This window comes from Sander lucioperca, chromosome 10, assembly GCF_008315115.2.
Source record: "Sander lucioperca isolate FBNREF2018 chromosome 10, SLUC_FBN_1.2, whole genome shotgun sequence".
Taxonomy (NCBI): Eukaryota; Metazoa; Chordata; class Actinopteri; order Perciformes; family Percidae; genus Sander; species Sander lucioperca.
In genome coordinates, this window is record NC_050182.1 from 28,637,061 (window position 1) to 28,653,062 (window position 16,002).

General features: G+C 38.3%; 1 protein-coding gene across 5 annotated transcripts in view; it reads left to right on the top strand.

The window, feature by feature from the left end:
• The window catches only part of fhod3b (formin homology 2 domain containing 3b), a 94,078-nt gene extending 78,079 nt beyond the window's left edge, over positions 1 to 15,999 (top strand). For 4 of the 5 annotated variants that reach the window (XM_031298965.2, XM_031298967.2, XM_031298968.2 and 1 more), the window contains 11 exons: positions 485 to 1,404; positions 1,957 to 2,115; positions 2,824 to 3,006; positions 4,831 to 4,950; positions 5,759 to 5,920; positions 6,054 to 6,244; positions 6,442 to 6,634; positions 7,864 to 7,887; positions 9,279 to 9,465; positions 13,133 to 13,294; positions 13,404 to 15,999. In XM_031298965.2, the coding sequence (XP_031154825.1) occupies positions 485 to 1,404; positions 1,957 to 2,115; positions 2,824 to 3,006; positions 4,831 to 4,950; positions 5,759 to 5,920; positions 6,054 to 6,244; positions 6,442 to 6,634; positions 7,864 to 7,887; positions 9,279 to 9,465; positions 13,133 to 13,294; positions 13,404 to 13,486 (2,384 nt within the window). In that variant the 3' untranslated portion in view covers positions 13,487 to 15,999. The remainder of the gene's footprint in view (positions 1 to 484; positions 1,405 to 1,956; positions 2,116 to 2,823; positions 3,007 to 4,830; positions 4,951 to 5,758; positions 5,921 to 6,053; positions 6,245 to 6,441; positions 6,635 to 7,863; positions 7,888 to 9,278; positions 9,466 to 13,132; positions 13,295 to 13,403) is intronic. The other variant, XM_031298966.2, reaches the window with a different exon arrangement.
• Positions 16,000 to 16,002: the final 3 nt, after the last annotated feature.

Sequence of the window (16,002 nt, forward strand, 5' to 3'; positions counted from 1 at the left end):
GCTGTCCGCGCTGACGTACCGTTACCTGTTGGGACACAGATGTTGTCCATACCGTCTCTGGCTCTGACCACGGAAAGAGTGACGGGACAGCACCTCGCTTCAACGCAGCATAAAAAACTCCTGAAAATAATAGGAGTATGTCCATCTCACAAATGTATCCGTCTCTGCAGTCATCTCAACCATTGAATTCCAGCAACAGAAAATGACACTCACAGACTTTTTTTTCTGTGTCGAAATGTTTCGCGGTGTTGGTGAATTCTTAAAAAAAACAAAACACCACCAAATGTCGGGTTAAAATGCGTTGTAACTTGCATTACTGAGATGGTAACGGGTATAATAGTACCAAAATTGTATTAGTAATGCGTTATATTACTGCGTTACAGCAAAAAGGAATACATTATTGCAATTGCGTTATTTTTGTAATGCGTTACTGTAACCAACTATGTTTATTTTCTCAATGTCAAAATACTTTCCGTATCAACAGGCCAATGGACCCAGTGCATTAAAGATGCAGATGTTAACGACCAGTGCAACAAAATACTCAACAACAAGCGCTTCATGCTGGACATGCTCTATGCTCAGACGACAGCCAGTAATGATGAAGGGAATGTAGCAGAAACGGAGAAAGAAAACTGTAAATGTGAGAAGGAGACAGAGGATAGTGACCCCTCTGTGACTAGCTTGGCCAGCAGGATCTCCACACTGGAGGCTCACAGACAGGCCAGAGAAGAAAATGTGAAGAAGATGGAGGTGGGACATCTGGACAACCAGGGCAGTGTCCGAGCAGTGGCGGAGAAGTTTGGAGATTTGGTCAAAGGCCTAACGTGTCCTTCTGAGGTTGAGGTCTCAAAAGAGCAGCAGCAGACTGACAAATCACCAAGCGCTGCCTCATCAAGCCTTCCCCCTAAGAAAGAGTCAGACTATATCTGGGATCAGCTGATGGCCACACCCAGGGAGCTGCGGATCAAAGAAATGGACTTCACGGACCTGAGGGATGAAGATGACATGGACATTTTAGATATGGACAGTGTAATGGGGCCGAGTGACCTGATACCACCACCTCCCCCTCCACCATGCAATGCTGCCCTGCCACCACCCCCACCCCTGTTTGGGTGCCCCCCTCCTCCTCCCATCCTTGGCAAAATGATGCCCCCACCCCCACCATTCATGCCCCCAATCCCTCCACCCTCCCCTCAGCTGAGTCGAGGGGATATGCCTCTCTTCCAAAAGAAAAAGAAGACCATTCGTCTCTTCTGGAATGAAGTGCGTCCCGTGGACTGGCAGTGTAAGAGTCATAAATTCTGTAAGGAGTCCCTCTGGTCCAAACTGGAGCCAGTTAAACTGGACACATCCAAGCTTGAGCAGCTGTTTGAGTCCAAATCCAAGGAGCTGCCTGTCACGAAGGTAACATTGTTGCATTGTGCATGGTTCAACTGCTGTTACAGTTGAACCATGCAGTATTAAGATATACTTTCGGAGGTTTATTTTGCGGTCCTGATTTGCCTCGGTTTCTCTCCCATAGCTCAGGATTTCCTGCTATCCAGCACCATATTAAAAAGGATCATTTTGTGAGTTTATTGGTAAATGTGGCCAAACACCTGTCACTCCGGGTGGCATTTACAATGGGTGAAACCTTTCTCAGTATTAGTGAGAGGAGAAAATCTTCGTGTTTCGTTACTACATCAGTTTAATCACCTCCTATCTATGGCTCACTCAGGCTGGTGGTCACAATACCCACAACAAGACCAGGGTAAACAGTCCAAATATATTGTATAGCTCTATTATGGTGAATAGGATCCAAGCTGCTCTCTGTCACATCTCCATTTTGTGATAAAGGCTGATAGGTCGGGTGTGTTTTCACACATATTTTGTGTAGTGCATCTTTAACACATTAAGGGCTGCTTTCACTACTCAAGATATATGATCTAATATGATGATGGTTTGTTTCTCTCATAGAAAGTAGCTGTTGATGGCAAACGACAAGAAATCATAGTCCTGGATTCAAAACGCAGCAATGCTATAAACATTGGCTTGACTGTCTTACCTCCTCCTCGCACCATTAAGACCGCTATCCTCAACTTTGATGAGTATGCACTGAACAAGGAAGGCATTGAGGTAAGCATTTTTAAAGACACATCCTGTATCTAAATCGGTACTGCATGTCATACATACTGTCTAGTCCATCCAATAGAACCACTTCAAGCTCACTGCGTCCATAATAAACATGGTTTTCTTGAAGGATATTTACTCAGCACACCAACATACACTGATGGATTTCCCCAAACAAGAGATTTAACTCCTCTAGATGGGATGGCCCACAATGTTGACATATCATGTGATTTTCTGGCTGCACAGCTGGCTTTTTGGTTGTTCTCATGTACTCAATCACAGTGATGATTAAAGGTTAACTCCACATGCATATTTTCAGCTCATTTAAAAAAACATACTACAGACGTTTTAGTAGATACATAAATGATTAATGTTGCATCCCTTTGGGATAATATAACCTGTAGTTTTCAGAGTTTCACCTTGAGTTCATTTTCAGCAGAAAGGAGGATTCCTCCTCACCTTTTGTCTCTGGAGATAATTTCAGCCAGACAACAAAAGTGAGGTTGGAAGTTCAGATGTCACACAAGTTTGTGGTAAAAATTGGCAACATCTTAGATAAACAGAGCGGGAATGTCAGAATCAATTTTTTTTCTCTCTCCTCCCATGATTTTCTCCCTGACATATTATGTAAAGGTTTTACTCAGGCGTTGAAAAACAGAAAGGTTGACTTGATGAATTATCCTATAAGCCTGTTCCCTTCCCTTCCTCTCCTAGAAAATCCTGACAATGATCCCCACAGAGGAGGAGAAGCAGAAGATCCAGGAGGCTCAGCTAGTCAACCCTGATATTCCCCTGGGCAGTGCTGAACAGTTCCTTCTCACCCTCTCCTCCATCACAGAGCTGTCTGCTCGCCTGCAGCTGTGGGCATTCAAGATGGACTATGAGCTTATTGAGAAGGTCAGACACATTCATGTCCACTTTAATCACATGCACACAGATCACACCTTACAGAGTTACAGAAGTAAAACACTCGAAAACTTCATTTATTTCAACTCATTATTTTTATTTTTTATTTTAAAGGTCCCATGGCATGACAATTTCACTTTATGATGTTTTTTAACATTAATATGAATTCCCCCAGCCTGCCTATGGTCCCCCAGTGGCTAGAAATGGCGATAGGTGTACCGAGCTCTGGGTACCCTGCTCTGCCTTTGAGAAAATGAAAGCTCAGATGGGCCGATCTGGAATCTTCCCTATATGTCGTCATAAGGAGGAAGGTTACCTCCCCTTTCTCTGCTTTGTCCGCCCAGAGAATTTGGCCCACCCATGAGAAAGAGAGAGACATCATGGCTTGCAAACAAGCAAAGCATGGCAGTTGGTCAAGGCCACACCCCCACCCTCCACCTTGACCCCCCTCTCTCCTCCTCAATAGCATTTAAAGCTACAGACACAGAAATGGCACATCCTAAGGAAAGCTCATTGTGGGACTGGCTCTAGTGGCTGTAATTCTGCACCAAGGCTGAATTTCGGGAAAGAGACTTCAGATACAGTATTAGGGGACCACTGAGGCCTATAAAAGCATCCAAAAAGCAGCATGTCATAGGACCTTTAAAGGAATCAAAGTATAGTAATAATAATTACAAATGAGGTATTTATTTGCTTATCTAACTCTCTGCAAGAATTTTTCCAAAATTTAGAAATATTTAACAGAGTATTCCACCAGTTCAGAATTGCATTGCTGTAACACTGTCAGACTCATCATTTCTATTTAAAAAGGATTCAATTTGACCTACATTATCCATAATGCAACTTGAACGCTAACAGTTTAGTCTGAGATTCGGGTGTGTTATGCTAGTAGCAGCTAATGTAGCCTCAAGCAGAGATGAGGAGCGAGCTACAGGCTCCATCTAACTCCACAACCTCAGATATTTTTCTGTTTCAAACTTGTAGTCAGCCCCAACCAACGCTGCCTCCAGTGACATCAATTAAAGCAGTTTATCAACTCCATGAAGCTCCCTCTGGAGCCACAAAAGGCTTTAAACTATTTTATTTTCACATATGCAGAAGTACTCCCAAGACCTGTAAACAGACTTTAATGTGTAAATTTGGTGGTGTTATATTTTTGACAATTTACTGTACATTGTTATTAGAGCCCGACCTATATATCGGCAGGCCGATATTATCGGCCGATATTAGGCATTTTCCAAACTATCGGTATCGGCATTTATAATGGCCGATAAATGAATATTTAAAAAATAAAATAAAAATGGACGAAACACCCTTCAACCATGTTATGAGTGTTGGCGTTGCATAGTTTGTCCACCAGAGGGCCTCTACAACGTCCCTGTTGGCAACACTCGTGTTTAACCCTTTAAGTTTTATATCTTAAGTTTGTATTTTTACACATTTTATTTATCAGAACTTTAATATATTTTGATGTTCCTCTGTTCTGTTGTGACAATAAAACAAACAAGTTTATTTTTAAACTACATTATCATATTATTTTAGTGAGGACTCATAAATAACTACAAATAACTAATGTTAGGGAAATCTGTTTATGTTTTGTTACGCGTTTCTGGATTATTTTTTTTAATATATATCGGCCGATATATATCGGATTTCTAAATCACCAAGTATTTGTATTGATATCGGCCTTAAAAATCCTTTATCGGTCGGGCTCTAATTGTTATCAGGTGAGAAGAAGAACAGAATCAAATAGCAGAAACATGGACAGGCAAGGATAGATAGATGTTTCCTGACTGCATTCCCATGCTCTGTTAGGAAGTGGCAGAGCCTCTGCAGGACCTGAAGGAAGGGATGGACCAGTTAGAGAAAAACAAGACACTCCGCCACATCTTGACCACACTGCTGGCCATTGGCAACTTCCTCAATGGCACTAATGTGAGTAACTCTCAAGACATATATGGCTTCCTCATTTTTCACTTTCTCTCCCTCTGTGTCTTTTACTTACTTCCTTCATTTCGCCACACTTCTCCTCCTCCCTCAACTCTCCCGCCAAGATATTTATTTGGCAAGGATAACAGTGGACTCACTATGTGTAGCAGAATGTGCTGCCTGACTGTCTGCACCAGACACTGTCCTTCTACAGTAAAAACGCTCATCAAGGCCTCTGCTGGACCTGGCTCTGTCTGTCTGAGAGGGAAAAGGGAGGGAGGTTGTGCAATTGTGTGTTTTCTGACAGTTTGTCTGGCTGCTTGTGTGTGAACTTGCATCTATGTCCTGCATTCTTTTTGTCTCACTTTGTGATGGGGGTTTCTGTGTGTATGTCTATGTATTAGTGAACCTCTTGGATATGAGAGCCAAAAATGCAAAAGGGAAACATAAGTCATCAACATCAAAACAAGTAGTTCCCGTAAATGGCTGCATTTATATGTTTTGCAGTAAGCCATTTAAAACTGGCAGCAGAACAAGGGAGATCCGGTTGGGATTATGTCTTTTATGATATATTTGGGCTTTGGTGAGCAGAACAATCGGTCGAGTCTGAAGTAGATTGAGGTTTCTGATAATCACCAGCCTAATGAATCTACATATCTACTCGGCGCACTCCATAGAGCCCCTTTTTCTAACCGTGCCAAAAAGGAAATTCACTGCAATTTGGTCCTCGACTAGGGGCTCTTGATTTTTAATTCCAGACAGTTGTTTCCGTCCCACATTCTGACTGTGTTGTTGTGTATGCATGCATCTCTAGGCTAAAGGCTTTGAGCTGAATTACTTGGAAAAAGTCCCGGAGGTAAAGGACACGGTTCATAAGCAGTCCCTGCTGCACCACGCCTGCTCCATCGTGGTGGAGAAGTTTCCAGACAGCACTGACCTCTACTCTGAGATAGGAGCCATCACCCGCTTGACCAAGGTTTTTTAAACTTTTTAAAAACTTGTTTGTCCACAGTATCAATTAACTAGTAGTAAATGCAAATGACATTAAATGCAAATGACATATCCACTGAAGAAGAGAGTCCTCAACAATTCTGTGATATTGTTGTCAGGTGGACTTTGACCAGCTTCAAGATAATCTGGCCCAGATGGAGCGTAGGTGCAAAGCATCATGGGATCACCTCAAGGTCATTGCGAAACATGAGATGAAACCAGCATTGAAACAAAAAATGTCAGACTTCCTCAAAGATTGTGCAGAGAGAATTATTATTCTGAAGATTGTACATCGAAGAATACTCAACAGGTATGTTCAGGTGTAGATTAAATGCTGGATTAGATTAAATATTTTTTGCATTTTAGTTCATATATTCTATATTTATATCCGTTTCAATGGCATTTACAACCATTTTTAGTGTTTAGTGACTTTCATTACTTTTTGAAGCATGTTTAAACTTTGCTTCCACCCAAAGATCTCTGTGATGTTGCTCTACACATCTGCAGGTTCCATGCCTTTCTGCTGTTCCTGGGCCATCCAATATATGCCATACGTGAGGTTAGCATTCATCGATTTAGCAAGATCCTGAGTGAATTTGCCCTGGAGTATCGCACAACAAGAGAGCGCGTGCTACAACAGAAACAGAAGAGGGCCAACCACAGAGAGAGGAACAAGACCAGGGGGAAAATGATAACAGATGTAAGTGCTCCTCACCACGAGCAATGGTCACACACCAGTTTCTCAATTTTCTGATCATCTTCTTTGTTTAGATAGTACTTTCTCAATTCTATGAGACAATATGAGCAATCTCTAGACACTGGTTATAAACTTAATCTGGTTAAAGCGCCAAATGTGGCCATTTCTGACAGACACAGCATACATTTATAATGACATCAGCACAGTTCCTCGGTATTCACATGTATAGATTACTGTAACAACAATCAGTAAGTTGTTTTTAGTGTATCTCATTCTGTAGCTGAAGCAGGCTAAGAAAGGCCAGAGCAAACACCTCCCTGCATGATTAAAATCCCTTAAACCCTGAGGAGTTGGCTGCTAGAGTGGACTCCGCAGCCTGCCTTGGCAGGGGCCCCTCTCTTCAAAGGTACCCTAATTCAATCACTGTGTGAAGATTCAAACCTTTGGATGTCCCTGAAGGAGAAAAAACAAGGCCCATACCTTATCCACACTCTTACAAAGATGTTCAGTCAGATATGCTCCACTGTTCCAAAGCTTGTATATACAGTATCTGCAATGTTTTTTTATGGTATAGGGAGGTTAAAATCTCATAGAAGTTTTGATATTTAAAGGAATAGTTTGACATCACTTTCTTGCTGAGAGTTGGATGAGAAGATCGGTTTGTTTAAAATGACGGTTAGCTTAGACTAGACTAAAATCAGGTGCAAACAGCATTGCTCTGTCTAAAGGTAACAAAATCCGACTACCAATAACCCCTAGGTAACATTTTTTTTTTTTTTGTACAAACAAGATATAACGTGTTAATTAGTGAGCTTTGGAGGTGGCGGTAGGCAAAATCTTTTGGTTCCCAGTCTGAATGCTAAGCCAAGCTAGCAGGCTGCTATGTCCATATTTACTGTACAGACATGTGGTATCAGAGTATAATCTTCTTGTCTAACTCTCTGCAAAAAAGTAAATAACCGTGTTTCTCAAAATATTAAACAATTTCTTTAATGTCGATGACACAAATTAAGGATTACATGCGTCTTTATGATTTGAGAAAATGCTACAACCTTTGTAAAAAACAATTAGATAACTCATAAAGTAGTGTGTTTATCAATCTGAAAACCTAAAACCTGTTTCCTAAATATTTGTCACTTTGTATATGAAAAGTTTTCACTTGACACTAGCAGTATACAGTATTTACAACACACCTTTTGGCTTTTTTTCTTCCATTTCCTTTATCCCTGTAGAGTGAGGATGAAGATAATAGTGAGGTAGGGGGGTCACTTTGTGTGTAACCAAGTGCATGTGAACTTTCTGTTGTGACTAACATTCAACTGGATTGCTGTCCTAACCTTGAACAATAACGGATGTATTTACGAGGATTAAAGGGGTGATAGAATGCAAACCCAAGTTTGCCTTGTCATAGTTGAATAACGACAGTTTGGAGGGTAAATAGGACATACATAGAACCTCAAAATCCCATTGACGCCTCTTTTCTCTGCAAATCTCACAATTTGAAACTGCTGCTGAAAACAGGCAAATCTCAACCAAGCTAAAAGTTAACGTCAACTCCTCAACTCCTAGTCTTTGTCACACCCCAACATTTACATAGGCTACACCACTGATCTGAGATCAGCTTAGTCTTCTGAATAGGTCACGCAGATCTCAGAAATGTTATACATTGTTCATCCGCTATTGAATTACTAAATTCACTTCTGAGACTTTTTTATGCGAGAAATCAACTATGTAGAGGTCAAATATGTGCCGTTTTACGAAAATGTATGGCTAATTGCAAATTTTGTCCGACGTTTGTCGCAGTTCAGCAGGAGTTCAGCAGGCTAACGTGACAGCGGCCGGTGCTGCCTCGCCGCCCGGCGTGTCCTCCTTCACAGACCCCGGCTCGCTGTGTCTGAAATATGAGACCTGCTGTCTCGTCTCCACTATATGTGTATGTGGTTCCCCATCCAATCAGCGCGCATCTCATCTAAATATTCATGAGCATACCATATTTGGAAGAAAAGCTCTCGTTACAAATAGGGCCAAAACACAGGGATGCATAAGGGCCCATAAAATAGCACCCGGGCAATTTTCAGCCCAACCAATGTTACATACCATATTAGGAGACCTTAAGGAACAGTGTGAAATACCCTATATAATCATTCTATCACCCCTTTAACAAAGGACAAGTCATCAGTAAGACCGTCAGGTTCTGTGTGTGCGTGTGTCCTTACATGAATGAGGAAGCTTGAAGGTGATGAGGGTGATGAGAAGGAGAGAAAGGAGGTGTCTGCATGATGTCGGCTGCAGTGTTGAGAGAATCTCACTAGGAGGAGTCGCATTTACTTCCTGGAAGAAATGAATGGACCTCAGAAAGGGAAGCTGTACTCTTAAACCTGGCATGTCTGCATTATTATCATGGGGATTTTTTTTGTTTTGTGTCACAGAATAACCAGCACTTTAAATGTGTATGTGAAACTTTCAACTATTCAAAATGACTAATTGTTCTTATTCTAGGCTGGAAAGTGTTGAGTCACTAGTAAAGCTTAACCTGTATTCTTGTGGTTCTTCCCAAATACTAAAAGAGCCAGAGCATGGAGCTGAGTTTCACCGTCTCCTACTTGTAAAATGTCAGATATAGTAATCCTGTGTCCTCCCCCTCCAGAGTGGTAAATTTGGCAGTGGCCCATCAGACACACAGGACAGCCAGCCTCAGGGTATCCAGTATGCTGAAGATGCAGCTGAACATGAGAACATGAAGGCCGTACTAAAGAGTAGCCTGCAGATCGGAGAGAGCGCGACATCCACGGTGCCAGGCCTCCGTACACGCACCAGAGCCAGCAGCACCCGAGGTCAGACTCACAAACATGTTATACTGTTACAGCCCCTGTATAATAAGTATGACTTTTAAATGACGTACTATATTACTTTTTTTATTTTTATGGCATATATACTATGACTTTATATGTATTTTCTATGGCATACTATAATATTACTTTTTATGACTTTTTTTGGCATACTATACTATGACTTTTTAGATTTGTTTTATAGCGTACTATACTATGACCTTTTATGATGTTTTTGTGACATACTATAGTATGACTTTTTAATTACATACTATATTACTTTTATAGCATATATACTATGACTTTTTACTTCTTTTCTATGGCATACTATAATATGACTTTTTTGGGCAAACTATACTATGACTTTTTATGATTTTTTTATGACATACTATACTATGACTTTTATGACTTTTTATGACATACTATACTATGACTTTTTATGGCTTTTTATGACATGTACAGCACGTAACACATGCTATACTATGACCTTTTATGACAAACAATTCTATGACTTTTTATGACATACTATACTATGACTTTTTTATTATTTTTGTGACACAATAGTATGACTTTTTAATGACATACTATATTACTTTTTTGACTTTTTATGGCATATATACTATGACTTTTGTATGAATTTAATGACATACTATACATGACTTTTTTATGACGTACTATACTTTGACTTTGTTATGATTTTTTATGACACACTATACTATGACTTTTATGACATACTATATACTATGACTTTTTCATGATATGCTATACTATGACTTTTTTATGACACACTATACTGAGACTTATCTATGACAGACTATGACTATGACTGACTATGACTATGACTTTTTAATGACTTTTATGACATAGTATACTATGACTTTTTTATGATATACTATGACTTATCTATGACATAATGTACTATGACTTTTTAATTACTTTTTATGACATGCTATACGATGACTGTTTATGATTTTTTATGACATACTATACTATGACTTTTTTATTAATTTAATGACATACTACACTAATAATAATGATATACTATGACTTATCTATGACATAATGTACTATGACTTTTTAATGACTCTATGACATACTATACTATGACTTTTCTATGACATACTATACTATGACGTATCTATGACATACTATACTATGACTTTTTATGGCTTTTTTATGACATACTATACCATGACTTTTTTATGACTTTTTGAAATTCTATACTATCACTTGTGTAGCAATTATTTCGACATACTATACTATGACTTTTTTACAAAAACATAAACTTTGTGCTAGGTCAGATAGCTTAGGGTGATAAGATTTTGAGAAGGTTGAGTGTTCAAATCTTCAGGAAGTTTTGAGGTCCAATATACTAAGTTAAAGAGACGAATATGCCAAAATCATAAAGCCTTCTGTCAGGTCAGATAGCTTAGAGTGATAAGAACATTTTTGGAAGACAGAAGGTTGGGTGTTCAAATCCTATATGTTCCATTAAGTTTTGAAGTCCAATATACTAAGTGGAAAAGACAAATATGCCGAAAACATAAACGTGTTTGTCAGGTCAGTTAGTTTAGCGTGTTAAGAGTATGACTGAAAGCCAGAAGGTTGACTGCTCAAAGCGTATATGTTTGGGAAAGTTTTGAGGTCCAATATTCTAAGTGAAATAGACAAATTTGCCAAAAAGATAAGTGCTGTGTCAGGTCAGGTAGCTTAGAGTAATAAGAGAATAATTGGAAGCTAGAAGGTTGAGTGTTCCAATCTTAGATGTTTTGGTAAATTTTGAGGTCCAATATACTAAGTGAAAGAGACAAATATGCCAAAGACATTGCTTTTGTGTCAGGTCAGATAGCTTAGAGTGATTTTAACCTGCTATACTATGACTTTATCACTTTTTTCGACATACTATACTATGACTTTTTAATGACATACTATATACTATGACTTTCTATCACTTTTTTTGACATGCTATACTATGACTTTTTAATCACTTTTTTTCAACATGCTATACTATGACTTTTTTTGACATGCTATACTATGACTTTTGTATCACTTTTTCTCAACTCAGTATAGTATGTCATAAAAAAGTCATAGTACACGTTTTTCATTACATACTATACTATGACTTTTTTATGACTTTTTGATGACATACTATACTATTAATTTTGTTATGATATACTATATACTATGACTTTTGTCACGGCTCAGAGAATAGTAGGACCCAAATGCAGAGAGAGTCAGGCATATACTATGACTTTTTCGACATGCTACACAATTTCTTTTTTATCACTTTTTTCGACATAATATACTATGACTTTTTTATCACTTTTTTCGACATGCTATACCATGACTTATTAATCACTTTTTTCGACATGCTATACCATGACTTATTAATCACTTTTTTCGACATGCTATACTATGACTTTTTTATCACTTTTTTCGACATGCTGTACTATTACTTATTAATCACTTTTTTCGACATGCTATACTATGACTTTTTTTCCATGCTATACTATGACTTATCACTTTTTTCGACATGCTATATACTATGACTTTTTTGCCACGTACTATGACTTTTTATCACTTTTTTCGACATACTATACTATGACTTTTTTATCACTTTTTCGGCATGCTGTACTATGAATTTTTTATCACTTTTTTCAATATACTATACTATGATTTTTTTATGACTTTTTGATGACATACTATATACTATGACTTTTTATCACTTTTTTTGACATGCTATACTATGACCTTTTTATCACTTTTTTCGACATACTATACTATGACTTTTTTATCACTTTTTTCAACCTACTATACTATGGCTTTATCACTTTTTTCAACATGCTATACTATGACTTTTTTTATCACTTTTTCGACATACTATACTATGACTTTTTTAATCACTTTTTTCGACATACTATACTATGACTTAATCACTTTTTTCGACATGCCATACTTTTACTTTTTTTATCACTTTTTTTGACATGCTATACTATGACTTATTAATCACTTTTTTTTAATCACTTTTTTGACATGCTATACTACGACCTTTTTATCACTTTTTTCAACATGCTATACTATGACTTTTTTGACATGCTATACAATGACCTTTTTATCACTTTTTTCGGCCTACTATACTATGGCTTTATCACTTTTTTCGACATGCTATACTATGACTTTATCACTTTTTTCAACATACTATACTATGACTTTTTTATTGCTTTTTTCCACATGCTATACTATGACTTTTTTATCACTTATTCTCAACTCATAGTATAGCATGTCATTAAAAAGTCGTACTATGACTTTTTTATGACATACTGAGGTTTTTCTTTTTCTGACATACTATATACAATGACGTTTTTATCACTTTTTTCGACATGCTATATGACTTTTTATCACTTTTTTTCGACATACTATACTATGACTTTTTCATCACTTTTTTCGACATGCTATAGCCTGCTATGACTTTTTTCGACATGCTATACTATGAGTTTTTATGACATACTGTACTGACTTTTCTATGACTTTTTTGTTACATATCATACTATGACTTTTTTATGACATACTATACTATGACTTTTTTGGTTGTAGACTGTATAGATTTCTTAAACCTGCCCTAAAATACAATATGTCTGTTGTTTTCCTATCCATTCTGACCTTACTTCTTTAGGGTGTGTTCCCCCATGGTGCTCTGCCAGTGACGACGCAGTGAACTGCACAGATGATACAGCTGATGAGATCATGGAGAGGATTGTTAGGTCAGCCACTCAGGGGCCCAGCCAGCGGACGCAACCTCGGGAGAGGAGACGATCCCGAGCCAACCGAAAATCATGTGAGTCAACTCTTGGCCAATTGGCATTGTTTATTATCATGCACAGAGACATGCAATCAACTGCATGTGCAAACACTGTAATAATACACTTTTCATCCTGTCTGCACAGTGAGGAGAACACTGAAGAATGGTTTGACAACAGAGGAGGCAAATGCTCTCGGCTTGTCCAGCGGTTCAGAGATGCAGGTGTGAGATGGACATAAGGACGTCTGGGAGCCCTTTCACTGCCCCTTCAATTCCAACTCCTACCCTGGCAACCCACTCCACTCTGGCTTGGCACTAAAATCCCCCCCAGCTTCAATGAGTTGACCTCATCTTTATGCGTTTGGTACATAGGCTTGACACAAGTGCTTCCTGAAGAGAGTGGATAAAAGGTTTTATTCATGAACTGACGGTCAGAGAGAGCAGAAATGGAGCGCTGCATCCAAACCACTAAGCTTTGCTATTGCTGAAAAAACATCATTGACATGCACTCACAAGGCTTACACACAATCACCCTTTAAACGTGACATTGCATACAAACAACTGTGCAAAAGTGTTTTTTACAGTGGAGGGCATCAAGAGTTGGCAGTGTGTGTGCTTCAATCTCAGTGGCCTTGACTGAATCCAAAGGGCAAGAAGTGTGGTACAGACACTAAACTCTCCGCTGCTTGGGTTTAGTGTCAGCCCTGCAGCTTTAGAGAAAATTAAAGACATTTCATCTGTTGAATAGATGGCTTTGTGCAGAGGGTTATTCTGTTATATACTACTGTAGTAGTTTGTATTTTTTTTTCCTTTCGTTTTGCTCAAGAAGGTGCTCAAATAAGGAACAATTGCACTGGATATAAGAGTTGGGTATCAATGGAATGTGAAATCCTTGACACTGATGAACCACTGACATCTGAAATATACTCAATTGTTTAACCAGCAAATCAACAGTAGCACAGTTTTTAATGTCTAATCAAAGTGGACACATTTGAGGCAGATGAGCATCTAAAGCTTTGTCAAATGTCTGTTAGTTGACTGGATAAGAAGGATTTATCAGAGAAACATCTTTTTAAAGATCACAGTCAACAATTCTGTTACTGCGGGTGATACCACTAGTTTCAGACTAATTCTCAATATTTGTAGGTTGTACACAAATGTATAAACAAATGTATTCAAGATGCATCATGTGTGAACTATTCTCACTGATGGACTGAACAGTGGGAGACAGTATGAGGAAGGCAGATGCAGTGTTACACGTGAGCAATCTTCAGAGTTATGTAGTTTTATCTTCTAGAAACTATGAGCTGCACATCTCAGAGTGCCTTTCAGAGACAGTTATTTATTAAGACGTTTTCAGGGACATATAATCAAGAAAATGTTACAGATGTGCAGTCTGAGGAGCAAGCAAGAGGATAATACTGCAACGTACATCACTCACGAGCTGTGATTTATTTTTAACCAGTGTTTTTAAACAAAATTATTTTTTTTCCATGTTATGTCTCGGATCAAATAGTATGTTATGAAGATAGCTTTAAAGTATTTATGAAAATTTAGGATTGGTCATGCACATTAGCTGTATCCTGTTGCCTTACTGTAGAATACGGACATGCATTGTTCCACTCTAGTCGAGACCTCGGTAAAATATAAGTTAAAAATAGACCAGGCCAAATTAATATGTAGTTTAACCGGCATCACTGGAGATCTCAGTTTGTCAATCATTGGATATTCATCCCCTAACTATGAATATGAACATCAGGGTTTACATGAGAATTAGTAATATGGACGCACATTAAATGTCCATTATTTATCTATTTTAAAACATGTAAATCTGAATTGAAGTGAATAAGAAAGAGCCCGCCGTTTTTTTTTTTTTATTATGTAGTTCGAACTATTGAAGTCGTATTGCTATTAATTTGGAATGGCCTTGGCTTAATTAATAATCATTTCAGTTTATATCATGGCAAGGTAAATCTATCCACTAGCAAATTTTCACTGTGATGGAAACATAGCCATTGAGAGAAACAAGAATCTAGCGCAACATCATGATAAGGCTACATAAAACCACACCAGCAGTACGTTTTTTGAAGAATTAACTGAAAACTATTCAGCACCTTAGACTCAATGTGTAGCATGCAACTTAGGAGAACTGAAGTTAGTGGGGGGGAGCTCATTGGGTTTCCCAGATTGTACTGATTTTTGTCAAAAACAAGACAGAATAGATGTGTAAAGTAATATAGGGGGAATGCTGTAAAATGATGTACATGTCATGACAATGTCTTTGTTGTTCCTGTTTTTTTTTTTTGCTCCATGTGTAGAATAGTGTATAATAGACTAAAAGCAGTATTATTCTAAATATAATTTAAGCAAACCAAGCCATACTTGGTTTAAAAAGGTGTCACTTCTGCTTGATACAAAAGGAGGTTCACTTCGGTTCTCAGAGCTGTAGGGTTTGTGTTATTAAACCTTTTTACTTCACAGACTGCAAAGTAAACAAACGTAGTGAAAACGTGCAGTGATGAAGTTCACCAGCTAGTCCTGTGGAATCCCTTAGAAGCCTTTGATTTCATTGCACTCAACATGTTCTTCTTTTAACATTAGCCCACCACACACATTGCTGCCTGTGCCATAATATCACTGTGGAACTTTGACACAAATCTATACAACCAAGGCTTCTATTGCGTCTATGCCCACAGCAAAAACTATGTAACAAATACAATAAAAAGGCTCGTTGAAACATCTTT